General features: G+C 35.1%; 2 protein-coding genes across 2 annotated transcripts; both read left to right on the forward strand.

The window, feature by feature from the left end:
* Positions 1-2,155: 2,155 nt before the first annotated feature.
* Positions 2,156-5,268, forward strand: LOC145627191 (protein DETOXIFICATION 19-like). Its single transcript, XM_081679582.1, has 7 exons — positions 2,156-2,492; positions 3,343-3,887; positions 4,006-4,092; positions 4,194-4,250; positions 4,338-4,576; positions 4,678-4,796; positions 4,938-5,268. Exons 1-7 carry the CDS (start codon positions 2,214-2,216, stop codon positions 5,064-5,066), a joined length of 1,455 nt encoding a protein of 484 aa, XP_081535708.1. The 5' UTR covers positions 2,156-2,213; the 3' UTR covers positions 5,067-5,268.
* Positions 5,269-12,003: 6,735 nt separating this feature from the next.
* LOC145629262 (uncharacterized) lies at positions 12,004-14,168 on the forward strand. The gene is made up of 2 exons (XM_081681808.1): positions 12,004-12,370; positions 12,578-14,168. The coding sequence occupies exons 1-2, from the start codon at positions 12,187-12,189 to the stop codon at positions 13,915-13,917; spliced, it is 1,524 nt and encodes a 507-aa protein (XP_081537934.1). The 5' UTR covers positions 12,004-12,186; the 3' UTR covers positions 13,918-14,168.
* The last annotated feature ends 1,698 nt before the right edge of the window (positions 14,169-15,866 follow it).

A 15,866-nucleotide genomic window follows, 5' to 3' on the forward strand; every position in this document is an offset into this window, starting at 1 on the left:
TTAATTAAGGAAACAAATCATTTACAAAAATCATATTTTTTTGTACATATTCCATATTGCCACGTAAATTGGGCAATATATACCAAAAAAAAAATTGCTTAGATTTTTTGCCTACTTTGTTTTAGCTGTGCATTGGAAGCTACAATTAAAATTGCAAATATCAAATTAACATATTATATACTAAAAGACACACCAGCGAGGCAGCGATGACACGCGCGTGTCATCTCCTGGTGTGTCCTTAGTTTTTCTTTTCATTTTTTTTTAAAAAAAATTAATTAAGGAAACAAATCATTTACAAAAATCATTTTTTTTTGTACATATTCCATATTGCCACGTAATAATTATTATATTTAAAATAAAAGATTTATTCACAAATCATTCTAAAAAAAAATTGGGCAATATATACCAAAAAAAATATTGCTCAGATTTTTTGCCTACTTTGTTTTAGCTGTGCATTGGAAGCTACAATTAAAATTGCAAATATCAAATTAACATATCACATACTTTTATTATTTCTTGACTAATTTATGATTATAATATTTCTTAATCAATAATATTTACTCCCTCCGTCCCCTTTTGATAGTCCCTTATGGACAAATTTTAGTCCCAAAATGTCCACCCCATTTGTTTTTTCCAACAACCATTAATATTAATTTTTTTTTATCAAAATTCCCTCCAATTTGCAACAATATATGTGCAAATTTAACTTTTCCATGTAAATTTTATTTTCCGATGTACTTTTATTACTTTCTCTCTCTACTTTTTGCATACCCAAATACCCAATGTCAATTTACTTTTTCAATGTACTTTAACTATTCTTGTTTGTGTTTATTAATTCCCGTGAAAAATGACCATAAGGGACTATAAAAATGGGACGGAGGGAGTAACTATATATAAAGATCACCGTGCATGGCACGGAATCTAACCTAGTTCCCTTAAAGTTTGTTACATACACTCGGGTGTACAGTATACGGGTGTCGTTATCTCATGACCTGACTGCGAGACCGACTTTATATACTACGTATTAGTGATATGATATGTTCCCACTTCTTGACACAACCTCTAATATAAAACAAACTATTACTCCGTATTATACAGGACTACATGGCTAATTAATTAATTGCTCCGTATGACCGTATATAATTGTTTTACAATTACGTTAATATTTTTTTATATACTGATTAAATAGTCAAAACATTTTCTGCATTCACCTTAAAAGAACATTAATTTATATGATTATATGAATATATAAATTGCACGAATACCTACATATTAATTTTCAAACCAACCCCATTATTTATTGACTCTTCTAACAAACATCAGTTAAAACGTGGCCCTTATTCACACCTATGACTCATACAGTCATATTCCTTCCGGTTTTTTTTTTTTTTTTTTTTTTTTTTAATGTTTGTTAGGAAAAATATGGGTAAATTCAAATTCATTTCTTAAATAAATTTGTAAATATATCTCTTCTCATAACCTAATTATTTTCTTTTATTTTTTAAAAGATAAATGGAAAATAATAAAGTAGTCCACAAATCAATGCATAAAATTGTGAAAGGTAATAAATGGGAGGAACTCCCTCGAAAAATATCAAAGCGTAACATTGTGACATTTTTTATTTTATTTAGGGACCATTAAGAAATACAAGAAATACAGAAAGTCGGAAAGTATATATACTCCCTCCGTGTTTTTTTTAAGTGTTATAGTTTGATCTGTACATAGTTTTAGGCAATTTAATTGCCATATTAAAATAAAAGGTAAGTGGAATAGTTAGAGTATTAAAAAATTGTAAAAGAAAGATAATGGAGTTAATAGTTTATTGAAAAATAATGAATGTGAGAGGAGAGATATATATAATATAAAAAGTAGTAATGGGTTTGGTGGGACCATGAAAGGAGAGAGATATAATATTTTAATGTATCTTTTTGCCAAAAAAAAAAAAAAAAAAAAGTGTAACACTTATTAAACACAGTCGGATTTGGTAAGGGTAACACTTAAAAAACACACGGAAGGAGTAAATTTTTGGGGTTTAAAATCAATCCCAATATCTCTTATAATCGAAATGAGAGCTTTAACCACTTGAGCTATCCCTCACTCGCACCAAGTATATAAGTGGATAGCATTAAAACCATTTGCATGGGCGGCTCAAATTAAACCCACAATTAAATTCTTTTACAAGTTACAACAAATAATATACGAAGCAAATTAATATGAGGACTAAAACCGAGAGTGCAATAACTGCAACGCCGCTGTTGGGGGCTGAAGGCGGCGGAGGAGATGGCGGCGGAGCGAGATGGTTGGCAAAAGTGGTGGATGTGAAGGAAGCAAAAGATCAAATATTATTTTCACTTCCAATGATATTAACCAATGTGTTTTATTATCTAATTCCGATTACTTCGGTTATGTTTGCTGGTCATATTGGTCAACTTCAACTTGCTGGTTCTACTCTTGCTAATTCTTGGGCTACTGTTACTGGTTTTGCTTTCATGGTTTGTCTCTCTTTTCTTCCTCTGTTTTTCCTGATTTATATGCTCGGTGTTATACTCCCCTTCGTCTCTTAAAGATCAGGTTATATTAAAATAAGGGGTAGTTTTGTCTTTTTTGGCACACCCGGAGAGAGTATAAAAATTTGTGCTTTCATAAAAGTGTGCTAAAATCAATTTATTGGTACATTCGAGAACAATGATAAGGGTGTTTTAGAGAAATTATTGTAAGTTTAATTATATGAGGGTTGAAACCAATGTGATGAATATTGAATGATAAAATTTGAAAGGGTGGAGCAGTTTATATGCAGTAATTTTCATCATTGAATTCTTTTTTGGTTGATTACCAATAAGGCAATAATGCAATCATTTTTAGTTTGATATTAGTTTGCTTAGGTAAATAAGCAACCAACTCAAATACATATACTTAATACTTTGTAACCTTATGGATTGATGCAATGTATGCTTAATGTTGGCTATGCTGGCTTTGGCTTAAAACTTCTTTAGGACTAAAGCTTTGTTGTTGTCGTTGTATTCACTTAAAAACAATCACAAATTCACAATAGAAATTACTTCTTATCTTAGTATTTAGAACATACATTAGATAATTTACAATAGGAAATTTTGCGAACACCTACTATATAAATGACGAGTTTTGAGAACAACTACAATTTAAATCTTTTTTTTTTTTGGAAAAAACTACTGCCAAAACATAACAAGTTTGAGTATTGCTACCCTATCAAGTTTTCCGACTAGAATCTCCGGCTGTGGGATATATGTACTTAATAAATGTTAACTTAGATGGGTTTCAAAAAAAATAAAAATGTTAACTTAGATGTCAACTTTGTGATTGTAGATTGGACTAAGTGGTGCATTGGAGACATTATGTGGTCAAGGATTTGGAGCAAAACTGTATGAAATGCTAGGGATTTATCTTCAAGCATCATGTATCGTTTCAATCTTTTTCTCCATACTTATATCCATACTATGGTGGTTTACCGAACCCATTTTAATTTTCCTCTATCAAAGCCCTGAAATTTCGAGAGAAGCAGCAGTCTACATGAGATTTCTTATACCAGGAATATTCGCGTATGGTATTCTGCAAAACATTTTAAGATTCCTTCAGACACAATCTGTGGTTTTACCCTTGATTGTATTCTCACTTGTGCCATTGATCTTGCATTGTGGCCTTAGCTATTGGTTTGTTTATTGCACGTCCCTTGGTTATAAGGGAGCGCCATTGGCTACCTCTATGTCATTTTGGTTATCGGTTTTGATTATGTTGATGTATGTGAGCTGTGCTAAAAAGTTTGAGCATACTTGGAGAGGGTTATCGAAAGAATCATTTTGCTATGTCTTGGCCAACTTGAAATTGGCATTGCCTTCTGCTGCTATGGTTTGGTAAGTATGTACATTATGTTCTCCTACATTAACCACATTTTAAATATGTGATTGATCAAACTGGTTTGTATATATTTTACTGCTTCTGAGTTCTGACTTTTTTTTTTGGATTTCTCAGTTTAGAGTATTGGGCGTTTGAGATTTTGGTGTTCTTGGCTGGCGTTATGCCAAATTCTGAAGCAACGACTTCTCTCATTGCAATATGGTAGGGTTAACTTCTATTTTTCTTGATTGTATTCCAATGAAAAATGTTGGTTGAATTTGATTTACGTGTGAATCTCATATCTTGCTCTTAACACTGAACAGTGTTAATACAGAAGCAATTGCTTACATGTTTGCTTATGGACTGAGTGCTGCAGGAAGGTATTAATGCAACACTTGAATACCTTTAAATCTTTGAATTATTCAAAAGTTTATCATAATCTTTATAGTTTATCTTCCTCATGATAGCACAAGAGTTTCAAATGAGCTTGGAGCAGGCAACGCGAATGAAGCAAAGCATGCAATGCGCGTTACATTGAAGCTGTCAGTTCTCCTAGCCAGCCTTGTTATTCTTGGTCTAGCCTTGGGACATAACATTTGGGCAGGCTTCTTCAGTGGCAGCACTTTTATAATTAAAGCATATGCTACCATGACTCCTCTAGTTTGCATTTCAATATTCTTTGATTTTATTCAAGGCGTATTATCAGGTCTGATAATATCTAAAGTCATCATTTCTTTTCACTGTCATTACGATATCTTCTCTAACTGTAGTTAATGATCTATTATGCTGTTCTTGGCCGTGAAACAGGGGTATGCAGGGGATGTGGTTTTCAGCACTTGGCTATGTTCATAAATTTGGGAACATTTTATCTTATTGGTATGCCCATTGCATGCTTACTTGCCTTCCAGTTTGATTTTAATGTCAAGGTAATCCTCCTAATACTCGCACTCTACACTTCTTATTGTGACTACTTGTCTACTTTTGCCTGTTTACCTTACAGATTGAACAGCTTTCTTATAATCTTCCTGCACTAACCCTATTCAATTTGGCACAAATTTGTGATCTAGGGTCTTTGGATCGGTTTGATATGTGGCCTCTTTGCACAATCTAGTTCACTTTATCTGATTACTCGACTCAAGAAATGGACAACACTTGAGCTCTCTCCTGACAACAATGGAAATGCAGTTCTAGTCTAACCATTATAGGTATGGTAGGAACATTATGGTATTAAATAGATGCTCTCACAATTGTAGTAAAATTATGGGGATAAGTTTAATGCAGAGTTTTGCTCCAAGTTTTTGTATTGAATTTTGAAGTCTGATGAATCAGTTATACAAGGGTTCTTGGAAATTTTTTATCAAAATAAAAGGATTCTTGGAAAGATTGATATGGGATTAGATAAAAGGACCATTATGATAGCGCGTATATAATGTACTGCCTGTACTACGATATTTAAGAGGCTGAGCAATGAGCAGGATGGTAGACTATGCTCAGCTCATTGTTAGCTGCGCAGTGTACTCATTTAGGAGTAAATACATATGAGTATACCAATCATAATCCCTATCATCATAGTTTATACATAAAAGTCCAACCTCGTTACCCTTAAAGTTGATCCTTATACGGTTCTCATAAGTGGCGTAAATGCTTACACTGTCCATTAATTTTGCTGTAGATACCCCGTAAATACATGATGAAGTAGTATTTTTGCTCCTGAAATCGCTCAAAATTGAGAACCTTACTGGATTTTGATTTCATAGACCTACTTACACTGGAGAACACCCTTAACTCGGGGTACCGGCTCTGGGTGCCGAGTGCCCTTAACCATGCTAGGAGCCTAACTGAACTTTGCTGGAAATGGTTGAATGTTTCTTATGGTCTGACAGTAAGCAAAGATGCTACTGATGGACAGATTTCCATAATTGTACAATATACATGTTTTAACTTTTAAGTAATTATAGACATACAAATATACAATTGAGAATCTATCTATCTACGTAGTATACTAATCTATTAAAAGTCATTACTAAGAGCGTCTATGTGCCACGTAGACCACGCCACGTCACCTACTCCATCTCTCATTATGCCACATCATCACTACACAATCAACCTGAATCATTATAACACGTCACCCAATATTGCTTCATATGAAAAGATGATGATAAGGGGATTTAAACACCCAACCTCTTATAACTATGTTATAAACATGAAAATAAATACATATAATTGATATCACAAGGTCTAATTAAGAGAGAGAGAGAGAAAAAAAAAAAAAAAACCATTATAAATATCAAATACATATAATCACAAGGAATAATTAAAATAACAACTCGGTGCAACATCCGAACTATACACTAGTTTGAGATTAAAAAGTCAGATTAGGAATGGCATTTCCTCCTACTTGGAAAAAAGCCCAGTTATATAAAATGGCTATTTTCTTAAGTTGTATTTTCATGTGGGCATTAGTCTTCTTTATTTGGGCCCTTATGATGTCTTCCGCTTTAAGACCTAACAAAGGAGAAATGATGGACTGAATTTGATTGACAAAATGATGCCAAATATTTTGGAAATCAGACCCATCAAAATTTTTTCCCTTTAAAACCTTATGTTTACATTTTTCAAAATTTTTTTTTTAATAGTAACCTTATGTTTAATTTTATTTGCCATATCTTCTGAAAAATATTCAATACACATTATTCTTATATGGAGTACTTCTTTATTATACATTAATTAATCTACTTCGTAATTTTTTTTTTTTTTTGAATGAGAATCTACTCCGTAATTAATAAAGTTAACAACAAATACTACAAGCCTGTGTACTATAGGTTGTACGTTTGAATTCTCCTCCTCCATTGGTAATCAAACGTTTATTAAAAAAATTCTTTGATTTCCATGCCAAAAACATAAAAAATTTATTTAAAATGCCTTATTTTGTATGTTAAAAAATACCTCATACTGAAGTATTTATCAATGAAAAGTGAATTTTAAAATACAATTTTTTTTAAAAAAAAAAAGGCATGCCAAATCCATTTTCTTTTTTAAATAATATTTCAGCAATTTTTTTGTGCGGCTAACCACTTTATGTGATCGTTTGCTAATACACTGACCGAGTAAACACTACAATATTAACCGAGTAACTCCTACTCTGATACTGATGAAGTAACCACTATAATATTTTTGTTACTTCAGAAAAAACATTATATTAATCATAATACAAATTACACACTAAAGCGCTAGGGGTTGGACCATACAATCTTTTTCTATTGGGGAAACAAATGCTTTCGGAGGAACAAGATGCTTTTCTTTTAGAGCCACTCATCCTGCAAAACAAGGAGTTAGTAATACACTAATACTAGAGGGAGTTTTAATTTAGGTCTTTGACAAATGGGTTTCCTTCTAATTCTGGAACGGAGGGAGGAGACAAATATCTTCGATGTCTGAGAGGAGCACATTTTAGGGTTTTTAGTAGACTTTAACTGGGACAGGCCTGGTGCATCTAAAAGGAGCATCGACATACTTTCACATGATGACGCATGAGTGACTATACTTATGGTCGGATCATCTTGCGTCAAGATTGGAGTTATTTCACACCTATCATGCCTTTCAAAGGGGGGATACTAATCTCCATTGGTGTAGAAACTTCTTGAGTTTCAACACAATCCTTCTTCTTTGGAGGATCAAGTACTCGAATGCTAATAAAATTCTTTCGGAAAGAACAATAGTACCATAGTGTTCATCCCTTGAAACCGCCCCATACATTGTCGGGGTGAGATGCAAATAGGAATCAATTCGTTTTCGGTTCGAAAACCGATAACTTGAGCCTGTAAGATTTGATTTTTTTTTTCTTCTAAAGTTGACTTCAAAACAGCAATGACGTTGGGCCTTTCATCTTGATCATAAGGGTTCACCTTACCTTCTAAATCCAAAGATTTTCGAACAACATTTTTTCCCACTTTGGTTTCATCTATTACACCAATACATCTATGAACAGTTGAACACACCCATATTCATGACCATCTCCTTCTTTCTTTTTCCCCTTCTTTCCTAACTTTCTTTTTTCTTCTTCCTTCCCATACAAAGCAAAGTCTTTAAACCTCTCATCCTCTATTGTAACTTGTAACCACAAGTGCATCATCAACAAAATTTTGAGACCAACATAATCTGGAGGTCACCTCCTTGAGCTTTTGTTGAAACTCTTTGTTGCTGGGATCAATCTTGCTTGCTTGCAAAAGATCCATGAAAGCTAAGTAGGGTTTGTTTTGGTCTAAAGCTGCTACTACTCTTCTAAAGCAAGCTTTCACATTTGAATTATCACTACACAACACCGATGAGCACAATTGACCAACCTTGTCAAAGTTTCTCTTTTTGACCCATGCCCCCAAGTTCAAATTAAGAGACACAACAAGACTTAGAAAAAAGTAATTTATCATCATCATCACAAACCAGAACAAAAGGACAAGATCTTGAGGGCAAAAGAGTATTTTGCAATGGCTAAAACATATTACTCTACTTGTACAACTGGTTACCCTCATCTTTAAACTGCTAACAAATTTGAGAATAACAAAAGGATTCCCGCATTTCCCAACAATTTTCTCTAACCTATGAGAAGAAAAATCATCCTCTTCAAAAATGAGCAAAACACAAATCCCCCCTAAGTTCCTTAAACACATCCTTGGTACTTTTAAAATTAAGTATAGAAAAACAAAGAACAACACTGACAACTAGAATTTAAATGCCATAAAGAGCAAATAATATGCTCTCATAAACTGAACATAACAAGGGAACACAAGCCCACAAACCTTGAGCTGAAGAAATTAACAAAACCGAACACTTTCCACGAGGTTAACAAGCCAAAGAATCCTCTGTAAATGACCAAAAAGGAAGATACTTGCCGGCGAAATGAGGTTGAAGCTTAATGGAGGTGGATGTTGTCGGTGTAAGGTCAACTTGGCTCCGCTTCCTCTTCACCGGCGGTGGAACCTCGAGAGACTTAAAGAGGTGGGGATCTCGACCACGACAAGGGGTGGACGAGAATCTAAATCAGGGAAGATTCGCCCACAAACTAAAGGAAAGTTACAGGGGTACTCGTCGGAGAACTGGTCGTGGCGCCGGAACTCTGACGAGACCCTAGGTTTCCAACAGGAGCTTTGCTAGGAGGAGGAGAAAGAACAAAGAGTTTGGAGGAGAGAGGGAAAAAAAAAAGAATATTTGCTGCTAACCACTTTAATATTAAGTATTAAACGAGTAACTCCTATAATATTAACGAAGTAACTCCTATGATAGTTTGCCACACTATATATTGTGGCTAACCACATACTTCCTCCATTTCTTTTTACTCGCAACAAATACAATACACATTACTTGCAACAAACTATTTTCTTTCCTTTTATAGTATTTTTTTTGTATGATTTTACAAAATTACCCTTACTTTTGTTTTTAAACACCCTAATTAAACTACTGATTTTATCTCATTAACTTAGACTCTACATTAATTAACTTAATCATTTCCACCAAAACCATTCCCCTCCCAATTAAATTCATCCTCACTTTCAATTGACAACCACCACCACTACCATCACCGCCACCACCACCACCACCATACCCAGAATTTCTCTCTCTTTCTTCACCGATCTCCCTTCGTTGTCGCCGCCTTCCTTTCTTTATTTCGTTTTCTTTTCTTTTCTTCCTTGTCGCCGCCTTCCTCGTTGTGGGATTTGTGAGTTTTGTTGATCGAAATCGGTGGTGGGTCGAAATAGGTGTTGGGTTTTGCGGGTCGAAATCGGTGGTGGGTTATGGACGAAATAGGTGGTGGATTGAAATCGGGGGTGGTGCTGGGTCTGGGTCGAAGGCGTAGTTCTGGGCGAACTCGGGGGTGGTGCTGGGTCTAGGTCGAAGGCGTGGTTCTGGGTGAACTCGGGGGTGGTGTTGGGTTTGGGTCGAAGGCGTGGTTCTGGGCGAAATCGGGGGTGGTGTTGGTGCTGGGTCAGGGTCGAAGGCGTGGTTCTGGGCGAAATCGGGGGTGGTGCTGGTGCTGGGTCTGGGTCGAAGGCGTGGTTCTGGGCGAACTCGGGGGTGGTGCTGGGTCTGGGTCGAAGGCGTGGTTGTGGGTGAAATCGGGGGTGGTGCTGGGTCGAAATCGAGGGCGGTGCTGCTAGGTGGTGGTGGTATGGTGTTAGGTGGTGGTGGTGTTGCTAGGTGGTGGTGTTGCTGCTGGTGATAGGTGGCTGTATTTGATTTTGTTTTGTTTTGTTTTTTTTTTTTTTTTGGGGTGGTTGGATTAATACTAAACACATGCCTTTATTTTTTGTTAATTACACTTATCATCTTTTGTCTAGCAGTCCGCAAACTACTAATTTGTTGCGAGTAAAAAGAAATAGAGGGAGTATTAAAGTTTTTTTTTTTAAAAAAAAAATTATTTGAATTGATAAAGAAGAAGAGCTCTATCGGACTAACATTTCTCATAAGTCAATTCCACCCAAGAGTATAAGTCACTAAGTCAATTCCCCCTTTGCCACTACTTCCTACTTCGTATTTTACGAGTTTTTTGTACTCTTACACCAAAGTACACGCTTTCTACTACTATAAAAAGTTTGAACTTTCTTAAGTCTTAGCATTAGCCACGTCTCACACTCGATTCTTTCCCACAACGAAAATGACAAGTTGACAACTCATGCATTTTCTTCACTGAGTATCCTTAATCTTTTCTTATAATAACTCCCTTTTTAAGTCGCAATGCTTTCAATTCGTACTAGTCAACGAATAATTTTAACCAAAAGTATCCCTAATCATCGATATATTAAAAAAGATAATACTCGTATAATGTTGTTTTTTGGTGCAATAAAAAGATACAGTAATATAATGTAAGTACACATTGAAACACATGTACGCGTAGTGTACGACATTACAAATTAATATTAATTTTACCACCAAGTATAATGTAAAAAGATAATAGTTTCGATAAACCGTAATATAAAAATTCAAAAATGGTATAAGTAATAGCAACACAATGCAAATGTAAGTTTAGGTCTTATGAGTAAAACAACATTGTTGGATTAGTCTTATGTCTCTCAATATATATCTTCAATTTTTATACTTTTTAATAAATTGGTGTAACAATTAAAATTGCACATTTGTGCTTTAGCAATTGTCATAGTATTTTGCAACTAAAAATCGAAGTAACAAAACTTCTAAATAAGTCTTATGTACACTAAATATTATACGAGTAAGAAAATACTTTAATTTAAAAGTTGTCGACTCAACATTGTAAGAAAAATACTTTGTACACGAGTTATTAACAATTGAAAGTCTCTTCAATATAAAAGTCACCTTTTTTTTTTTTTTTTTTTTTTATAATTAAAGTTGCTCTATTTTACAAATGATTTACCCCTAATGTATAGAAGTCTCTCTCTCTCTCTCTTTTTTTTTTTTTTTTTTTTTTTTTTTTTTTTTTTTTTTTTTGAAGCATGTATAGAAGTATCTTCAATATTAACCATTTAAAAAAATTACATCTAAACATTTTATTTTCTAATGTATAAAGATAATCAAAACATATTAAAAGTTACTTTAAAGTTGTTAAAAAGTTACTTCAATATATAACACTTGTATGTTATACAAAAAAAACTATTGTGTGCTTTAGAATACAAAAATAATCGTCTTACAAAAAATGAAGAAAGTACACAAAAAAAAAAAGAGCTCATTTATATCCATATAATTTATTTCTTGAAGTCTAACTCCATACTAGATTAAAAAGAAAAATCAAGTACTAATATTACCTCCTATTTTGTACACCAAATTACACGTTTTTATATCACCACAAAATAAAAAAAAAAATCCACACGTACTGAAGTCTTGAAATTAATCACGTCTCTCACTCAATTCCATTACACCATGATAAAGACAACTCATTAAATTACTCTATTCTAAATCCCCTTATTTTTCGTATACTAATCTCTCTTAATCAAGCTCTCATTCACATTTCCTAAAAAAAAAATAAAAAATAAAAAAACTCTTTTACATTTATTTTCTTCCATAATTCACCTTATTCTTCCACCTTTATAATTTATTGACCAAATAATTCCTACCTTATATATATATATTGATTACATAATAAAATCTTGATTTACATATAGTAAAGTCATAGTGTCCTACATAATAGTACACCCTATTATACTTCAATTCCCTTTGAACCTTCTAGTCTCTCTACTCCTATATATAAACACCTCCACCTTTGTCCTTCTTCCTCCATTATTAGCTTTACTGTTTCGTATCATTTTTCTTCTCCACTCATTATTTTCCAACTTTTTTCTTCTATCTTCACCCATGGCTTCTCTTAAGCTTTTGGGTGTTCTCTTTATCGTCTTCGCCTTTTCGGGTTGTTCCGATGCTATGAATCAACGCCCTATTAGGCATTATGTTAATGGTAGGCAAGGTTGGGTTCCTCACCCTGCTCAGGATTATAATCAGTGGGCTGGTTCCAATCGGTTTCTTGTTCATGATACTGTCTGTAAGTTCTTCCTGTTTCGACTTTTTGACACATTTTTTTAAAAATTAGTCCAATCAAGTTTAATTTATAACATCACACCTTAAATGTATATTTTGTGGTGACTACGTGAAATGTTTGATTTGATTACTTGATTAGATGATGTTATGTACTCGTATGGACTATAGTTGTGTTTAGCTAATTGTTACTTGGTTGTTGATTAATTGGCAGTGTTTAGGTATAACAAAGCAACGGATTCAGTGTTGGAAGTGAGTAAAGAGGATTATGATAGTTGTAACACTGATCACCCTATACAAAAGATGCAAGATGGCGAGTCGGAATTTGAGTTGAATCATTCAGGACCATTTTACTTCATTAGTGGTAACAAAACTAATTGTCAACAAGGCCAAAAAATCATTGTGAAAGTCTTATCATATCCTTCTAAACCACCTTCCACCAAGCCTCCGTCGACTCCTGGTGCCTCCCCCGGTTCTCCTACTACACAACCTCCCGCAGGCACTCCCGGATCCGGCCACCATGAGGGCGGCGGCGGCGGTGGTGGAGCTGGCGGCCCAGCCATGTCACCACCATCCGGTACACCTGGCGCATCTGGTCCAGCCATGTCACCACCTGGTCCAGCCATGTCACCACCATCCGGTACACCTGGCGCATCTGGTCCAGCCATGTCACCACCATCCGGTACACCTGGCGCATCTGGTCCAGCCATGTCACCACCATCCGGTACACCTGGCGCATCTGGTCCAGCCATGTCACCACCATCCGGTACACCTGGTGCATCTGGTTCACCACCATCCGGTACACCTGGCGCATCTGGTCCAGCCATGTCACCACCATCCGGTACACCTGGTGCATCTGGTCCAGCCATGTCACCACCATCCGGTACACCTGGCGCATCTGGTCCAGCCATGTCACCACCATCCGGTACACCTGGCACTTCTGGTCCAGCCATGTCACCACCATCCGGTACACCTGGCACCTCAGGTCCAGCCACCTCACCTTCATCCGGGACACCTGGCACTTCTGGCCCAGCCATGTCACCACCATCCGGTACACCTGGCACTTCTGGTCCAGCCACGTCACCTTCATCTGGTACGCCTGGCACTTCTGGTCCAGCCACGTCACCTTCATCCGGTACACCTGGCACTTCAGGTCCTGCCATGTCACCATCCTCTGGTACACCTGGCACTTCAGGTCCTTCCATGTCACCATCCTCTGGTACACCTGGCACTTCAGGTCCTGCCATGTCACCATCATCTGGAACCCCAACAGGTCCGGCAGTTTCTCCGACGACCGCCAGTGGACCAGGCATGTCTCCGGAAGGCGGTGTTGCATCGCCACCGGCACCACCAGGGTCAGAGCCGGGTACAGCTCCAGCATCCGGCTCAGGTTCGGGACCAGCACCTGGACCGAGAGGTGCGGGTGGGAACCCGTCTGATCTAAACGCCCCATCGCCATCGGAATCAAAGAAAAACGCCGCTGTGAGGGGCGGCGTTTCAATGAGTGTGGGTTTATTATCAGTGTTAGTTGGTTTAGTTATGTGGTTTAATTAAGTTCTGTTAATTACTTTTGGGTCATTTTCTCCATTATTGATATTAGTGTTTATTTTATTTTTGGTTTTTTGAGTTATGATTTTATGTGGAGGCATAGTGGTACATGTGTGTGATTATCTTTATCTCTACTTTTTTTTAGAGGTCCCCTTTTTATATTAATCAGGGGTGTTTTATGATTTTAGGTTTTGGACAGTGATTTTTTTTGTGTATTTATTATTCAGACTTAATAATTGATTACTCAGTTATATTTATCTCTGTATAGATTTCAACTGGTATTCCATATTTCATTCTTTTCTTTTGAAATTTTATTTATTTAAGTTTCTATTATTAAATCGTGTTAGAGTTGAAGAGTTCTTGGTAATTATAGTCCTCAATCAATCATTCTTTTTATCTTAAAAACTTTTAGACACGTGGGGATCAAATGTATATATCTTTTAAATTCATCGGAGTATGAAGCATGAATGCATGATGTTATTTAGTTATTTACATTGTAATTATTGAACTTTCTAGAGGAAATAAAATAATGCATGTCTAAGCTAATGACAAGTGTGCTAGTCCATTTAAGAACATACATTTATAAATTTTCTCTTAAGAAAATTATACCATAATCAAATTTGTATTAAGTAAGTCATAATTGTATTAAACTAAACTATACTCAAATTTGTGTATGGTAAAAATTACAACTCGGAATCCTAGGATATGATGATTGCATCAGTATCGATAGGCGTCAAAATCAGTACAACATGGTGGCAAATTTCTAATCACTAGTCGTTGCACCATCTTTTAGACATCAATGCACAATCTCAAACGAACTACTGTAACAATCTAATACTCTCGCAAATATTACAACCATATTTCGTATACTGTATTTTTATTTAATTCAGATGTCCAACCTTAGAGTTTATTGCGTGGTTAGTAGTTACATATAATCCATCATAATGAGAGTATACACACAGACGTATGGTATAAATGTATAATGAATGAAATCCAGTGATTATGGACCTAGCACCTATAAGTATATACTATGTTATTGCCAGGGGTGAAGTTAGAAATTAAAAATTACCGAGGCCGAAGTTATTACTTTATTGCATGTATCACAATATCTAGAGCAATATTATATATATAAAAAATTGGGCAGTGAAATTGGACGGATTTGGGCCACGAGGGCCGATGCCCTTGCCAAAATCCGCTGATGGTATAATTAAGGGTGCATTCTCCTCACTTCAAAAAAAAAAAAAAATATATATTTTAGGTCTAATACGGTTATATAAGTTTGAAAAAGTTAACTCTATTGCAATCACGTCTAATAAGTTTCAATCAAATCTTATTAGGTCTGATCCATTGAGTACATATTGGATCGATAACGTGAAGAAAATCCACCCTTAAACGTATTTATTTTTAGTTTTATCTCATGTTGTATGAAAAAAGTCTTCCTATTTTGATCTTGTACATAATTTCACAAATACAACTACCAATCCCAAATTACAATAAATGAAAGTATGGAATAAAAATTTAAAATTTATAGTGTCCTATTCACTTTTTTTTTTTTGAGAAAATGTCCTATTCACTTTTAGCAGAAGTGGGTGGATCGATACTAATAAATGAGACAATATATATCTCTTGTCCAATCTATTATAATATACTGTTAAAAAAATAAATAAATAAATAAATAAATAAAAATAAAAAGGGGGTTGAACAATTGCCAAATGGTTTATTATAAATCAAAGGCTTCTTCATTAATCAAGGTATAATGGTTTCATATTCGCAGCATGTATTCCCATAAGCAGATGCCATTTTCTATGATATGTGAATAATTTGATACTCAGCTTTGAAAGATGCATGACCTCGAAATTTTGTTCCTGTGATCCTCTAATTTAGGAAACTTATATCTTGATTATATAACATGTATTTATATACTCAAGTAGTAAACTTTTATTTCGATCCCCTGT

Source organism: Chenopodium album, chromosome 4 (genome assembly GCF_948465745.1).
Source record: "Chenopodium album chromosome 4, dcCheAlbu1.1, whole genome shotgun sequence".
Taxonomy (NCBI): Eukaryota; Viridiplantae; Streptophyta; class Magnoliopsida; order Caryophyllales; family Amaranthaceae; genus Chenopodium; species Chenopodium album.

Excerpts from the sequence above, each read along its gene's own strand:
- LOC145627191 (XM_081679582.1), top strand. The coding sequence starts at position 2,214 with ATGAGGACTAAAACCGAGAGTGCAATAACTGCAACGCCGCTGTTGGGG. Across the intron at positions 4,093-4,193 it reads ACTTCTCTCATTGCAATATG|TGTTAATACAGAAGCAATTG; the intron begins GTAGGGTTAACT and ends AACACTGAACAG. Across the intron at positions 4,251-4,337 it reads GGACTGAGTGCTGCAGGAAG|CACAAGAGTTTCAAATGAGC; the intron begins GTATTAATGCAA and ends TCCTCATGATAG.
- LOC145629262 (XM_081681808.1), top strand. The coding sequence starts at position 12,187 with ATGGCTTCTCTTAAGCTTTTGGGTGTTCTCTTTATCGTCTTCGCCTTT. Across the intron at positions 12,371-12,577 it reads TCTTGTTCATGATACTGTCT|TGTTTAGGTATAACAAAGCA; the intron begins GTAAGTTCTTCC and ends ATTAATTGGCAG.